The 14,057-nt window shown below is 32.3% G+C and overlaps 2 protein-coding genes across 2 annotated transcripts; both read left to right on the top strand.

The window, feature by feature from the left end:
- The first annotated feature begins 1,096 nt into the window (after window positions 1-1,096).
- Window positions 1,097-3,273, top strand: LOC124500200 (uncharacterized). Its single transcript, XM_047064238.2, is given in 3 exon segments — window positions 1,097-1,540; window positions 1,542-1,616; window positions 1,683-3,273. Coding segments are annotated over 3 exon segments (1,686 nt in total). The 5' UTR covers window positions 1,097-1,231; the 3' UTR covers window positions 2,985-3,273.
- A 559-nt stretch (window positions 3,274-3,832) lies between these two features.
- On the top strand, window positions 3,833-13,225 carry LOC124500201 (disintegrin and metalloproteinase domain-containing protein 10). The gene is made up of 11 exons (XM_075734780.1): window positions 3,833-4,466; window positions 4,528-4,874; window positions 5,033-5,335; window positions 5,407-5,979; window positions 8,156-8,782; window positions 8,843-9,119; window positions 9,717-10,159; window positions 10,221-10,726; window positions 10,797-11,336; window positions 11,626-11,790; window positions 11,969-13,225. Exons 4-11 carry the CDS (start codon window positions 5,667-5,669, stop codon window positions 12,572-12,574), a joined length of 3,477 nt encoding a protein of 1,158 aa, XP_075590895.1. The 5' UTR covers window positions 3,833-4,466; window positions 4,528-4,874; window positions 5,033-5,335; window positions 5,407-5,666; the 3' UTR covers window positions 12,575-13,225.
- Window positions 13,226-14,057: the final 832 nt, after the last annotated feature.

Genomic DNA, 14,057 nt, shown 5'->3' with positions numbered 1-14,057 from the left:
TAACCATCATGGCAATGATGATTGAGATATGAGTGAATGAGATGAAAAATGATTCGATTGGTTAAAATGTGATTATAAATCTCAATGTTTACACAAACAAAAAAACGAACGATGAATTTGTTTTTGAAATTCATCGAAATACCATCGACATTGGAATCGAAATTCTTTCTCTCTCTCTCTCTGTGTTTGTATTGCAGATATTTTTAGCCATCAATTCATTTGCAATAATTTATAATCATCATCATCATCATTCTCATTATTATTAAAAGCTAATTATCGTGGCAACAAAAAAAAATTGCAAGTCAATTTAAAATTTTTGCCTCTCAATCCATATTTTCGATTGATTGGGTTGAGAATCGATTCATCATCATCATCATCATCATCATGTGTTTGTCGGCAAAAATGAAAATGAAAATGAAAATTATATGTTTATTCGTGGATTTTCATTTTGCACTTACCGAGAGACTGTCGGTTTTTTTTTTGGTTAGTCGATTCGGACAACTTTATGATTGGCGTTCGGCGAAAACAGTCAGTGTTTTTTTTGTTAAAGAATTTTTTTTTTCATTCAATCACAATAGGTATACAAGAATCGTGGTCAAAGTGGCGCTGCCTATATGGACATATATGGCCAGATTATCATCACAGTTTGAATTTCATAAATGGCCATAAAAAAAACAGTAAATTTATGGCGGTCAAAGAACAAAGCTAAAGACATCGTGTCTGGTTATGTCTGTGTAATATAATAAAATTATTTGATTTGATTTTTTTTGTTTGTTTATTTTCTGGGTCCTTATTAACATGTATAATTTTTTTTGCGTGTGGCCAAATATTTTGCAGAATGACCATCAAACACTATTCGATGACCCACAGATAATTTAAAAATGCAGTTCAAACTGACCATGATTGCCATCTGTTGACATTGAGATTCAATTCAGTGATTGAAAGCAATCATTCTGCCATCTATTGTTGAGAATCAAATTTTCCTAATGTAACATTTGTCCCTTGAATAACACGAACATTTGATATCGAAATTATTGTCACGATTATCATATACGAATGTCACTATCGTGAACTTTGATCAACAATGTTTTTCTTGGGATTTTTATGTTGGTGAATCCCAACTTGAATAATCATTCATTCTTCTTATATTTTTTTCCATAATCTTTTCCACTTTGAATATTGGTGTTAATGATATTTTAAATTTTCGTGAATCCCTCTTTTTTATCCAATAATGCCTTTCTTTCGTTGCCATCTTCCAAAATTTGATTCGCCAAAGCCACCATTTCGATTTGATAATAACTCATGGCCCACTTATTTACGGAATTCAATCATATCGAATGAGGAAAAACAACAAGAAAATGATGATTGTTTAAATGATGAGGAAAAATCCAAAAATAAATCACAAAAAATTCAGATTGTCGATCGACCTCATCAAAATCATTGGCAAAAACTTGTCCTTAATCAACGATGTCCATTCTTTAGATTTCATGAAAATTTGACTAAAATCAAAATCGATCAACGTGGGTCTGATCGAAAGTCCGGATGAAAATCAAACAAAACATCAATTTGATTTCGATTCGCTCAATATTCGATTATTAGAAACATTTGGATTCATTGTAAGTTTTGAAATGAAATGAGTAGGAACTTTTTCTCATAACGAATTTCTGTATTTGATTGTGTAGGGAACTGCTTTGGTCGTTGGTTTCGATATTCGTTCACGTATAAATCAATGGTCACCTGCGCAGCATCGTCGAGACCATCGTATGCTCGAGCATATCAGCAATGATAATCGCGAACGATTGCCCAACTTTGTCGAAAATGGCTATCCACTCAATGATTTTTGTCGCACGAAAACCATTTATTGTGGCTCAAATCGTTGGTGTAACTATATATTCAGCAAGATATTCGCGATGCCATCATTTTTGCCATCATTATCATCCAATATTGTTGATCAGATACCTTCAACGATCAAGATCAATGATGATGATGTCCACGGACGAACGGATTCACTTGTAGCATCGGGAGTTACCAAAACAAATAAAAAAGTGCGGAATATTGAAGAACTTGAACGAATCCTATGTTTACAACCTGAACAAAATTATCATACAACAAATTGTTCATTGTTTTTGTATAACAATAATGAAAACAGGAAATCAATTGAAAAGGACAAGGACGATATCTGTATAACGAACATTGTACAAAAAAATGAATATCCTGGTCATTTGAATACCGATTTGTCATTGAACAATTATTTGAATTGTGAGAAAGCATCCGGAACGGTGGATGTATCTGAATACAATCAAGATGATCATCATAGTAGTGATGATGATTATGATGACGATTCAACCGCCACTGCTTCTAATAACAATGGTGATTTCATTGCATCAGTGTTTCGACAAACCTGTCTTGAATATTCGGATATATTGAATAATTTGTCTGGCATTCAATTAATGAAAAAACAACGTCCAAACGATGCATTGTCCTGTTGGTTAAGCTGTGACACAAGATATTCAGCTGCATTGTTCAATTTGGGTGTTGCATATGAAAGTGGATTGTATGCAATGAATGATGATGGTAAACCTGATATGGATATGGCCTTCCATTATTATACATTGGCCGCAAGCAAAGGCCATTATAATGCCATCTACAATATAGCATTATATTATCTTTATGGAAAGGGTAGCATCAAAACAAACATAGACCATGCCCTTAAATTATTAAGAATTGCATCTAGTAAAGGCGTTCAACAAGCACGTGATTATTGTCAACGATTTGATGATGAAAAAGAAAAACTACACAATCAACGATTAATAAATAATAATAAAAGTAAATCGAATCCATCATTGTCATCACCATCATATGATAGATTTGATTCTGATGAATCATCATTATTTCGATCAAATGCTTCTAATATTATTATTCGAAGATCAACGACATTGCCCGAATTTGTACATTATCCAGATCAATCGATTTCGATCAATTGATCAATACGAAAATACCTTTCATTTCATTTCATTTGATTTCAATTTTTTATTATTATCATCATGATACGAACACACCCGCCATGTTGTCATTATTATCATCATAATGATTTCTCAATAAGGGATAGTCTTTGTCGTTGCTCTTTATTATTGTTATTATAATTTTTTTTTCTCAAACTTTGTTTTGTTATTTTTATATATTATTACTCATTTAAATTGCCACTATATAATCATCATCATCATCATAGACTTGGCAAATAAATACCAGTTTTTTTTCTTTGGCTTTGAAAAATACCGTTGAGAATGAGGTGTTCTACCTGTTTTTTTTTCCTATGATGATGATGATGATATAATTGTCCATTAAAATATCCATCGACCGTGAAACTCAGTCATCATCATCATCATCATTATATTGAGTATAATAATCATGTAGCAAGTGTGTGTGTGTGTGTGTGTGTGTGTGTGTGTGTGTGTGTTCCAGGAATAATGTTAATCTTAATGATGATTGAAAGTAAATTACAATGATTCAGATTTTTTAAATTGAAATTTAAAAAACCAATTTAAAGGAGGGGCAACATTATCAAATCAATGGGTGGGTGGGTGTCACATTCATGTGTATGTGTGGTGATGGTGGTGGTGGTGGTGGTGGTGACCTCCGAAAAGTGTTTTTGATACAAACAAACACAATTGAAAATGTATCGAATAATGGACCACTACTACCAAATGCAGCTAGCATTGTCCTGTTTTGTTTTTTTTTTTTTTTTTTTTTTTTGTAATGATCCTGAAAAACAAATCAAAGCAGTGGTCTAGAAATTTGTATGAGGTCTAGCATGGTTGGCGTGGTCATTGACAATGTGGTCTGTTTCTGTGTTGTTATTCATTCGTCCATCCATGTATACAATCTCAATTTGATTGAAATTCATTCTCTTTTCGTCACTGTCTTGTTGTTTGTTGTATTCGACTCTTTTGTTTGTGTTTTATCCTCTCTCTTTCTCTCTTTCAAATCATTTATTTACTCTTTTTGGATTTCATTTTTATGTGATTCTATTCTATAAAAAAAAATAATAAACATTTTCTTTTTGAAAATTTCCATCTAATACATATCCAGGATTGTGGCGCGACGTCTGCTTTTTCTTTTTCGATACATGCACACACACACACGCACACATTTTGTCTATAGAATTTTTTTTTCCATTACTAAAATTCACTTCTTCTACAAACACATCAAAGCTATCATTATCATTGTGATCAAAACATTTTCATCGTTATTTAGTGGTGGCTGTTGGTGATTGTGTTGTGTTTCGTGTGTTTGTGCGTGTGTGGATGTGCTCGCTTTTTGTATGCGATTTACCATCTTATCCATCCACAAGAAAATCTTATTCTTTATCAACAACAACGACAACAACTGCTAAGACGAAGAAGAAGATCTTTTGGTTATCCGTCTTGCGCATTTGAGTGTTTTGATTTTATCCATCCAATCTTCAGGTTTATTTTCTTCAATAATGTTGGTTCCCATGCAATAGATGGTTTTGTTTTTTTTTTAAAGGAATGTCCATCATCATCTTGATTGTCTTGTTTGTTGGTTGGTTGAGTTGTTGTCTTTGTTGTTCCTAATACATCTTTTGTATGATGTAACTGTAAATTGTATCATCATCATCATCAATCGTATACAAAAAGCTACATGTTGTAATACATGGCAACAAACGTTTTAGTTTGATTTTGGTTGATGATAAATTACAAAACAGAACAGACATTGTCGTCGATATAATTGTCCGTAGTCATAGTAGTGGTTGTTATCTCATCAATACGTCGTCCAAAAAAGAAAAAAAACATCAACACCATCGATAAAAATTAATTTGGCCAATAACCCACTGTTGTTTTGGATATATACAGGTATTTAAACTCTTGTTTTTTATTTGTTTGATGGCTTTGTTTCTGTTATATTAAACTGCTGTCAAAAAAAAAAAAAAAAATTTTTTTTTCGAATGTCTCTGTTTTTTTTCTGTGTGTGTGTGATTCGTATTGATGATATATTTTAACTCTCATTTCAGGCAATAATAATAATAATGATGATGATGATATGATTCTAGCCATCCTGATGATAAACGTCGTGTTCTAGTTTTTTTTTTTTTAATCTGTATGAATCATCATCATCGCATTGGATATCTTGGTTGGCCAACAGAAACGAAAAAAAAACCAGTCGACCAGTGTGCTCTGCTCCTCTCTACACCAAATAAAACTGCCCATTCTGCCATTGCCTTTTTGTAAATTTCATCAATTTCTTTGTGAAATAATTCTTGTGGTGTTTTTTTTTTACTCATCGCCAATCAATCAATCGTGATTATCATTGATACGTATGTTGTTAATGTTGTTGATATAATTATTGTAAAATGTTCTCTTTTTTTTGTTCCTTTTTTTTCAACAGTTATGGCTTTCATCATTTTGAGAATACTGCAATAAAGATAAAGATTTCAATCATTTTGTCATGATTCATCATCATTGTTTATAATGATTATCAACCAACAATGTAGAAGAGAAAGAAGGTGACATATAAATAATCACATCGAACAAGATTATTATCATCACATAGACACACACAACACCGCACACACACACACACACACACACACACACACACAAACATTCAGGTATAGGTGACGATTGAGATATATCATCATCATCACAATGATGGATTCATCACTAGCAACAAATAGAAGAATACTGAAACGAAACTATCTAAAGTCAAAACATATGTTGGCCAAATTAAATAAATGGAATTTTGAATTCGATTCATCATCATTGATCATCATCGACAACAATACACCAATACAACTACCTGATCATCATGAATGTTTTAAATCAACGGCAAAACATTTTCATTCAAATTATCATCATAAATGGTGGTCATCTATTCGACGATCATCATCAACATCAACATCATTATTTTTATTATTATTGATGGCCATACTAATATTCATTATTTGTCCTTTGCCATTCGGTATGTAAATGATGATTATTTATTTGTTGTTTAGTGTAGTAAATTTTTTTGCCAATCGACAAAATGTCAATGATACTCTATTGAGCCATTAAGCATGTCGATTTTCGAACGCATTGTTAAAAATGTGATCTCAAACTTTTTTTTCTGTTGTGTTGTTGTTGTTGTTCAAAAGAAGAAAGAAAAACCGATTATCAATGAATCAATGTCAATGGCATTTTGAACTTGCAAGACATGTGATCACCACATATATACATTGATTTATATTTATTGAGTAGAAAAAAAAATCACAGTCATTGTATTTGTGGTGCACAACACATAGTTTTGTTTCTTTTGTTTGAAAAATTTTTTTTTTTAAAGAAAAATTTTTCACCAAAAAAATTTAAATTAAATGAAAAATGAATGGAAATACAAAGTATAATTGAAATCGGTGCCTGTTTCCTTTAATGATTTTAACAAGGAATTAATTTGTCCTTATTACACACACAAAGGCAATGAAAATTTATTTCCTAAATTCTAGAGAATTGGATTCATTTTCTTCCCTTTTTTTAAATGTTATACCATTTCGTGTATGTGTGTCTATAGCAGTAAAAAAAAAATTATGAATCAGTCACCTAGCCAACCAAACCATCAGACTGGTGATGATGATGATGATGGCACGGTGAACCCTGTATGTTGATTGCATATTAATCGAGGTCTCTGCAATTAATTCTAAAATGAATGATAATAAAATGAAAATGCAATCACACGTTTATGATTATAACCCTTGTCCAATGTCTTCATATCGAAATGATGATGATTTTATTTGTTTTTTTTTTGAGTGTGTATAATTTGAAAATTTTGTCTAATAAAACAAAAAATGAAAATGAAAAGCCGTTGTCTATCTATAATAATAATAATAATAAAGTCATAAATGAGATGACAATTTTTTTTTTCAGTTTCAATCTGAAAACACACAACAAACAACACACATCATCATTTTCAATATGTGTTGATTACTCATTATTCAAGGATTGCGCTGGTTCACAATGATCATCATCATTATGAACCAGAAAATGATGAAAATCAAGACGGAAAATATATTCAAGCGATTGCAGCCGTTATTTCGAAACGCACAGTTTTTTTTTTATCTTATTGACAAATTCTGACGAAATACAATATAGTGGAAATGTTTCCATGTTTTTTCCTTGTGTGTCTATTTTTTTTTATTGCATTCATTTATATAGCACATTTGAATCAAAGAAAAATTTTATTTTTTCTTTTTAGACCAACGGTCGTCTTCAACCTTGAATGATGAAGAAAAATTCATTTGTTAACAATCCTTGTTCCATTCAGATTCCTTGATCCACATGTTTTAAATGACAAGGATAGTGAAATGATGATAAGAGATTAATTAATTTGTGATGATAATATTCGAAATATATGCTTTGTGAGTGTGTGTGTGTGTTATAAATTATTCAACGAGGCCAAATTCAACACAGTAGCAGCAGACAAGTTCTTTAGTCCAGTAGGTCGACAGTGGCCTTTTTTTTGCCATCATTTCATTAGGATGATGATGATGATGATGATGATGAATTTAGAGCTTGACATGATTGTATAATAAATTAATGAATGAATAATGTTCAGGTGTATATTATTTGTCTATTCACAAACAACAAGATAGTTTTATGTTTCGTCATTGCCAATTATCATATATACTGGGATCTATGATTGAGGCTTATTTCCTGTTGGATTTCCGATCGATCGATTGATTGATTGATTGACTGACTAACTAACTGGTTGATCGATCTATTTTGCAATAACATTTAAACAATGGATTTATTTATTTATTTATGTTTTTTTTTGTTGTTCTCCATATATCCTCATTCGAATAATCCAATTATCAAATTAAAGCTGAAATGTATGCATTTTGTTTTTTTTTTAGTTTCCCTTAATTTTATTTGTTTGTTTGCCTGGAAGTGATTGATGATAAATAAACAATTCATGGTTTTCAGAGTTTTGTTGATTGGGTGGGTGTATATATTTATCGTCATTTTTTTTTGTCAATATATAGTCGTCGAATATGTCCTAGTTTCGTTTTTGTTTTTTTTTTGTTTTTTTTTTGTTTTGTTTTGTTTTTGATGATTAATGCTAATTATTATTGAATTTTTGTATTTTTTTCATTTTTCTACTCAAATAGCTCATACATTGAATCCATTGAATGAACATATAATTCATTATGAAACATTAGATTATGATCCTCGACCATATGTGAATGCATTGCATCGTTCAAGACGGTCAGCCAATTTATATGATGATAATAATAATCATCCGGATGCTAATCCATTGTATACGATACATTTGCATTCACATGGACGTAATCTTTCCCTCCGACTTAAACGTGACATTGATTCAGTCTTTCATCGTGATCTGATTATTGAAGATGGTGATGGTCAACCATTGTCCGTTAATCTTGATCACATTGTCAGTGGACATGTTCATAATCAGCCAAATAGTATGGCATATGGTTCTATACGTGATGGAATATTTATTGGCAAAATACATTCAACCGTGCCTGATGAGGATACGTTCTTTGTGGAAAGAGCCAATAAATATTTTCAACCAAATCCGGTCGATATCTATCTATTAGATGGTTCAACATTGAAATCCAAATATAATTATTATGACATTGTTAATGCCATCAGTTTAAGTAAGACGACGTCCACTTCGACAACAGCAAGCATAATACCGTCACTGCCATTTCATTCAGTCATTTATTCATCGAAACATGTGAACGATCCATTCCATGATCGACGATCTCCTATCGGTAAATAATAATCGTAGTAATAGATCATTTCATTACATTTGTTTTATCATTTAAAAATAGACGGTAGTTGTGGTGCCAATGAAAAAGTTCGCGAATGGATGGATTCGATAGCCAATTCGGCAGTCACCGATGATGATGATGATGGTGATGGTTATGAAATGAATCATAACTCATCAACCACAACAGCCATGATCAATAATTCAACCGATGATCTGAATCGACCAATATTACGATCAAAACGAGCTTCCAATAACAACATTAATGGTAACAATAGAAATCATGATTATAGTAATTACAGGAGATTATTCGAAGCACAAGGTCGTATCAGCTATAATAGGTAAGACTAATCTTGATTTCGATTTCACTTAAAACTATTCTTCAACCACTAATAATTAGTGCTCAGAATGTAATCACTTTCACATTGTTGTTGTTGTTTGTAAGCCGATCTAATTTTCAGTTTATCGAGCAGCAGCAGGAAGACCACCGTTATTTTGAAAGTTAGGAAAAATATTTTCTTCTTAGTCCTAATTATTTAGTTTGAACTTGTAATACATGACTGCACTGCGCTTATATATGCACTGTTACCACATAGCCATTATGATGATAATAAGAATGGTGATTATGATGACACCGTTATATTCAAGTAAATGACTAGCTAGCTAGCTGTCTTGTACGTGTACGTATGTCATTGTTTTCAATTAGACATTAGGAACAACCATATATCCTAATATATATCCATGATGATGACAGCATTATTCCATAATAATGACAATAATTGTTACCGCACGAGTGAATAGAATTTTGAAATATTATAATTGCAATTTGCATAATTACTGCAGTAAGTCATTTCCAGGTTATTTACATCGAATATACTTATTGTGTTTGTTGCAAAAAAAAAATTAAATTCAATCTAATTGTATATTTTCTTTTACAGACCACCATCACCACATCAAACACCATCGACACCATATCTGCCAACGAAACGAGCCTGTTCATTATATATACAAACTGATACATTTCTTTGGGATCATGTGAAAAAACATGAAACAGAAAAATCAGATTTTAAGGTTCGTGAAGAGATTGCCTCATTGGTCGCTCAACACATTAAAGCTGTAAATCACATATACGAAACTTCAGTGTTCAAAAACATAATGGGACTCAAATTCATTGTGCAACGATTACGAATCAACGATTCATCGGCTTGTGAACCACGTAAACGTGAATTCAATCAATTCTGTTCACCGAATATTGATGTTTCGAATTTTTTAAATCTAAACTCACAATTTAATCACAACGATTTTTGTCTAGCCTATATATTTACTTATCGTGATTTTTCTGGTGGAACGCTTGGTTTAGCCTGGGTTGCTAGTACATCAGGTTAGTTAATGTTGTTATTTGACGTTGTTGGCCTAATATTTGTCCTATGTTGATAAAATAGGTGCATCGGGTGGAATATGTGAAAAATATAAAACATATACGGAAAATATTGGCGGCCGTCAAGTACAAACGAAACGTAGTCTGAATACAGGAATAATTACTTTTGTTAATTATAATTCACGTGTACCACCGAAAGTCAGTGAATTGACATTGGCGCATGAAATTGGCCATAATTTCGGTTCACCACATGATTATCCGGCCGAATGTCGTCCAGGCGGTCCACTTGGAAATTTTATCATGTATTCATCGGCCACTAGTGGTGAACGGCAAAATAATAATAAATTTTCACATTGTTCAGTGAATAATATATCCACCGTATTGAATGCCGTATTCAATAATGAAGGCAAAGAAAATTGTTTCCAAGAAGATAATGGACCATTCTGCGGTAATAAAATCGTTGAAGATGGTGAAGAATGTGATTGTGGATATGATTCACGAGAATGTAATGAAGATTGTTGCTATCCAAGGAATGTTGATGAATTTAAACATTTAGATCCCCATGCACAGGTATGTCTCATCTCACTAATTAATTGTCAGTTTTTGTTATAATAATGATCATATTCATTATAATATATAGCCATGTCGACGAAGACCTGGTGCCAGTTGTTCACCATCTGAAGGCCCTTGCTGTACGGAACGTTGTACATTCGAAGGAAAAATGAAACAATGTCGTGATGATGGTGAATGCACGTATAAATCATTCTGTAGCGGTCAACGCGCACATTGTCCATTGCCACCGGTTAAACCAAACAAAACCGAATGTAATATGGGTACACAAGTATGTTGGCAGGGTTCATGTACTGGATCGATTTGTCAGAAATATGATCTTGAAGAATGTTTTCTAACCACACGACGTGGTGCTAAACCCGAAGAAATGTGTGAAGTAGCATGTCAACGACGTAGTCAACCAGAAACATGTCGACGTACATCAGAAATTGCTGTTATGAAAACCATATCCGGAATGAAATTAAGGCCCGGTTCGCCATGTAATGATTTTCAAGGCTATTGTGATGTATTTCAACGTTGTCGACCAGTCGATGCTGAAGGTCCGTTGGCAAAGCTAAAGAATCTATTGTTTAATAAAAAAACGTTAATTAGCATCAAACAATGGGTTACGGTATGTAATTTCTATATATGTTGACTAGTTGCTTGTTGTTGTTCAAACCACAATATATGATTGTTAATGATGTGTGCATGTTTTTCCGTTTCATTGACCACACATATACACAGTTGGAATGGTCATCAACCCTAGTGATGATGATGATGATTGCAATGATAATCACTTGCTTATGTTCATTAATGAACATTGGATAGAATGGCCATCATCACATGGTCAATATTTTCCTTTTCAAAAATCATCAACATTTAATGATGAAATTTTCATTTTTTTTTTGTGCCATTTACAGACATATTGGTGGGCCTGTATGTTGATGTTATTCGCAGCAATATTATTCATGGCTGCTTTTATCAAATGTTGTGCCGTACATACGCCAAGTTCAAATCCAAAATTGAAGAAAGCATTGCGTATTTCAGATACATTACGTCGACCAGCCGATACATTAAGAAGAAAGGTAACCTGTTTTTTATAATCTTGATTTGTTTTTCATCATGTCTTTTGGTGGTGAAATTTCGAATTTTAGCAAATTCGTTGTGAATCTATCATTTTTCAAGATTAGACACCGTTTTTCCCTTATTTGATATAAAATGTTTGAATGAATTTTTAATGAAATTCTTTTATCCATTAAACAGAGTCGTGAACGAGCACAACAACAGCAGCAGCAACAGCAACAGGCTTCAAATGGTGGACATCATCAACATCGGAGTGAACGAAATCGAGAACGAACTGCAAATCCTCATCATGGCCGTAATGGTGGTCATCGTCAAAATGGTCCAACTCGTTCAAATCAGCCTTCATCATCATCAGCATCGACATCGGTAGCAAATCATCAATCACAACCATCTCCGAATATGATGGCTGCTGCTTATCAACAATCCACGAATATAACACAATCAACAAATCCATCATCGAATATAACGACAACATTTCCACCGACATTAGTGGTTAATCTACCACCTCCTGCACCCAAAGATATGATAATGGATCCTCCACCACCCTATCCAGGATTATCCACCGCCTCTAGTGGTAAACCAAGTGCACCACCATTGAATACGGTCGTACCAGTAATACCAGGTGCACCATCACATGGCTATGGTGAAGGACGTGGCCATTATAATCGTCAACAACAGAATTCTGGTGGGCCAACATCCTCATCATCATCATCATCGACAGTGGTGACAAAAGGACAAAAAGAACGAAAAAATCAAGAAACGGTATCCAAAAATCATCGCCGCTAATTTTGTTGTTTTGCAACATAAATATTGACTGTGTTAAATTCAATTTTTTCAAAATTGTTTACCACCTGATAACATTGATTTGTTGTTTGGGCAAAAGAAAAAAAAATTTTAAAACTCATGTTTGTGTCACACACTTACACACTCACACACACAAAAATTATCAATCAATTGTATTATAAAACAAGCATGAAACTCAAACTAATTTATTTTTCTGCTCATCATACTCAACACCAATATGGCCAATATTCATTGTATTCATCATCGTGGATCATTGGTCATTGTAAAGGAATTTTTTTTTTTTTTTTTTGAATTTTTCGAAAAAATATTGTAACATGTACAAATAATTACAACCATTTATATATTATTATTACTTATAACTAGAAAAAAAAATTTACCCATTATATATTTTTGAGTCGAGCCTTGAAAACAAGTAACATTTTCGCTGGTTCGGCTGGTTCCGATAATGATGATGATGATGATGATTATAGCAACAAATTGACAGAAAAAAAACGACACACACACAAATCAATCAATCATCATCATCAACATTGTTACTAGTCATATTTTAAAAAAAATAAAAAAAAAATTGAATATGATGATTGAATTTTAAAAAATTTTCATTTTTAAATAAAAATAGATTGATAATTTTAATTGATTTTTGTGTGTGTGTGTGTGTGTGTGTGTTCATTCTCAGTTCAATTAATCAACAAATAAAAAAAATGTACAATCATCCACGCATTTATTTCGTGCAAAAGAGATGGCTGTCCAATTTTCCAAGAAAAAAAAAATAAATGCCACCAAAATTCCAGATTATTAATGCAGATATAAAATGTTCTTTTCATTCATCATTATTTTCAGAATTAAAAGTCAATTGAGTGTTGTATTTTTTTTTTTTTTTTTTCATTATGAATATGAATATGAATTACAGGTAAATATTTGTAATCTTTGCCGAAAGAAAAAAAAATTTTAATTGCGAAACATTAAATTCATCCATCAATTGGTGAATATGTGACTTGTGATCTGTACATATACAGAACGGATTGCTATGGTTCACTATTCAATGGGAAATCTGGTTTTCATTTCTTTCATTTTATTTGAATTGAAAAGTATCCTCTCAATCTATGATTGTCCTGTTCGTTCGTGTGTAAGTGTGTAAATGTGTATGCAACGTCAATATTCTTTATCCGAAAAAAGCATCATCCATATCAGAACATTCAAATCAAATCACATGCGCCATATATTATAAAAAAATATCGAAAAAATTTCACGTTTCATAGATTAGAGAATGCAGATAATGTATGCATGCCAGATATATATGTGATGTTTGTGTATTCTGATGACAAACTAAAAAAAAAAAAACAAAAATTGAATTCATGAGGTTATATCATCGATGCGTAGAGGAGGTTTAAGCTTTCCATCCGAGTTTTGGTTCCAGTCAACCACCACAACCACCACTTTTTATTGAATTAGAATGAATTTGCGA

The sequence above is a fragment of the Dermatophagoides farinae genome, chromosome 10 (genome assembly GCF_024713945.1).
Source record: "Dermatophagoides farinae isolate YC_2012a chromosome 10, ASM2471394v1, whole genome shotgun sequence".
Classification (NCBI taxonomy): Eukaryota; Metazoa; Arthropoda; class Arachnida; order Sarcoptiformes; family Pyroglyphidae; genus Dermatophagoides; species Dermatophagoides farinae.
The sequence above is the reverse complement of the archived record's forward strand: the minus strand, read 5'-3'. Positions and strand labels throughout refer to the sequence as shown.

Excerpts from the sequence above, each read along its gene's own strand:
- LOC124500201 (XM_075734780.1), top strand. The coding sequence starts at position 5,667 with ATGATGGATTCATCACTAGCAACAAATAGAAGAATACTGAAACGAAAC. Across the intron at positions 8,783-8,842 it reads TGATCGACGATCTCCTATCG|ACGGTAGTTGTGGTGCCAAT; the intron begins GTAAATAATAAT and ends ATTTAAAAATAG. Across the intron at positions 9,120-9,716 it reads GGTCGTATCAGCTATAATAG|ACCACCATCACCACATCAAA; the intron begins GTAAGACTAATC and ends TTTCTTTTACAG.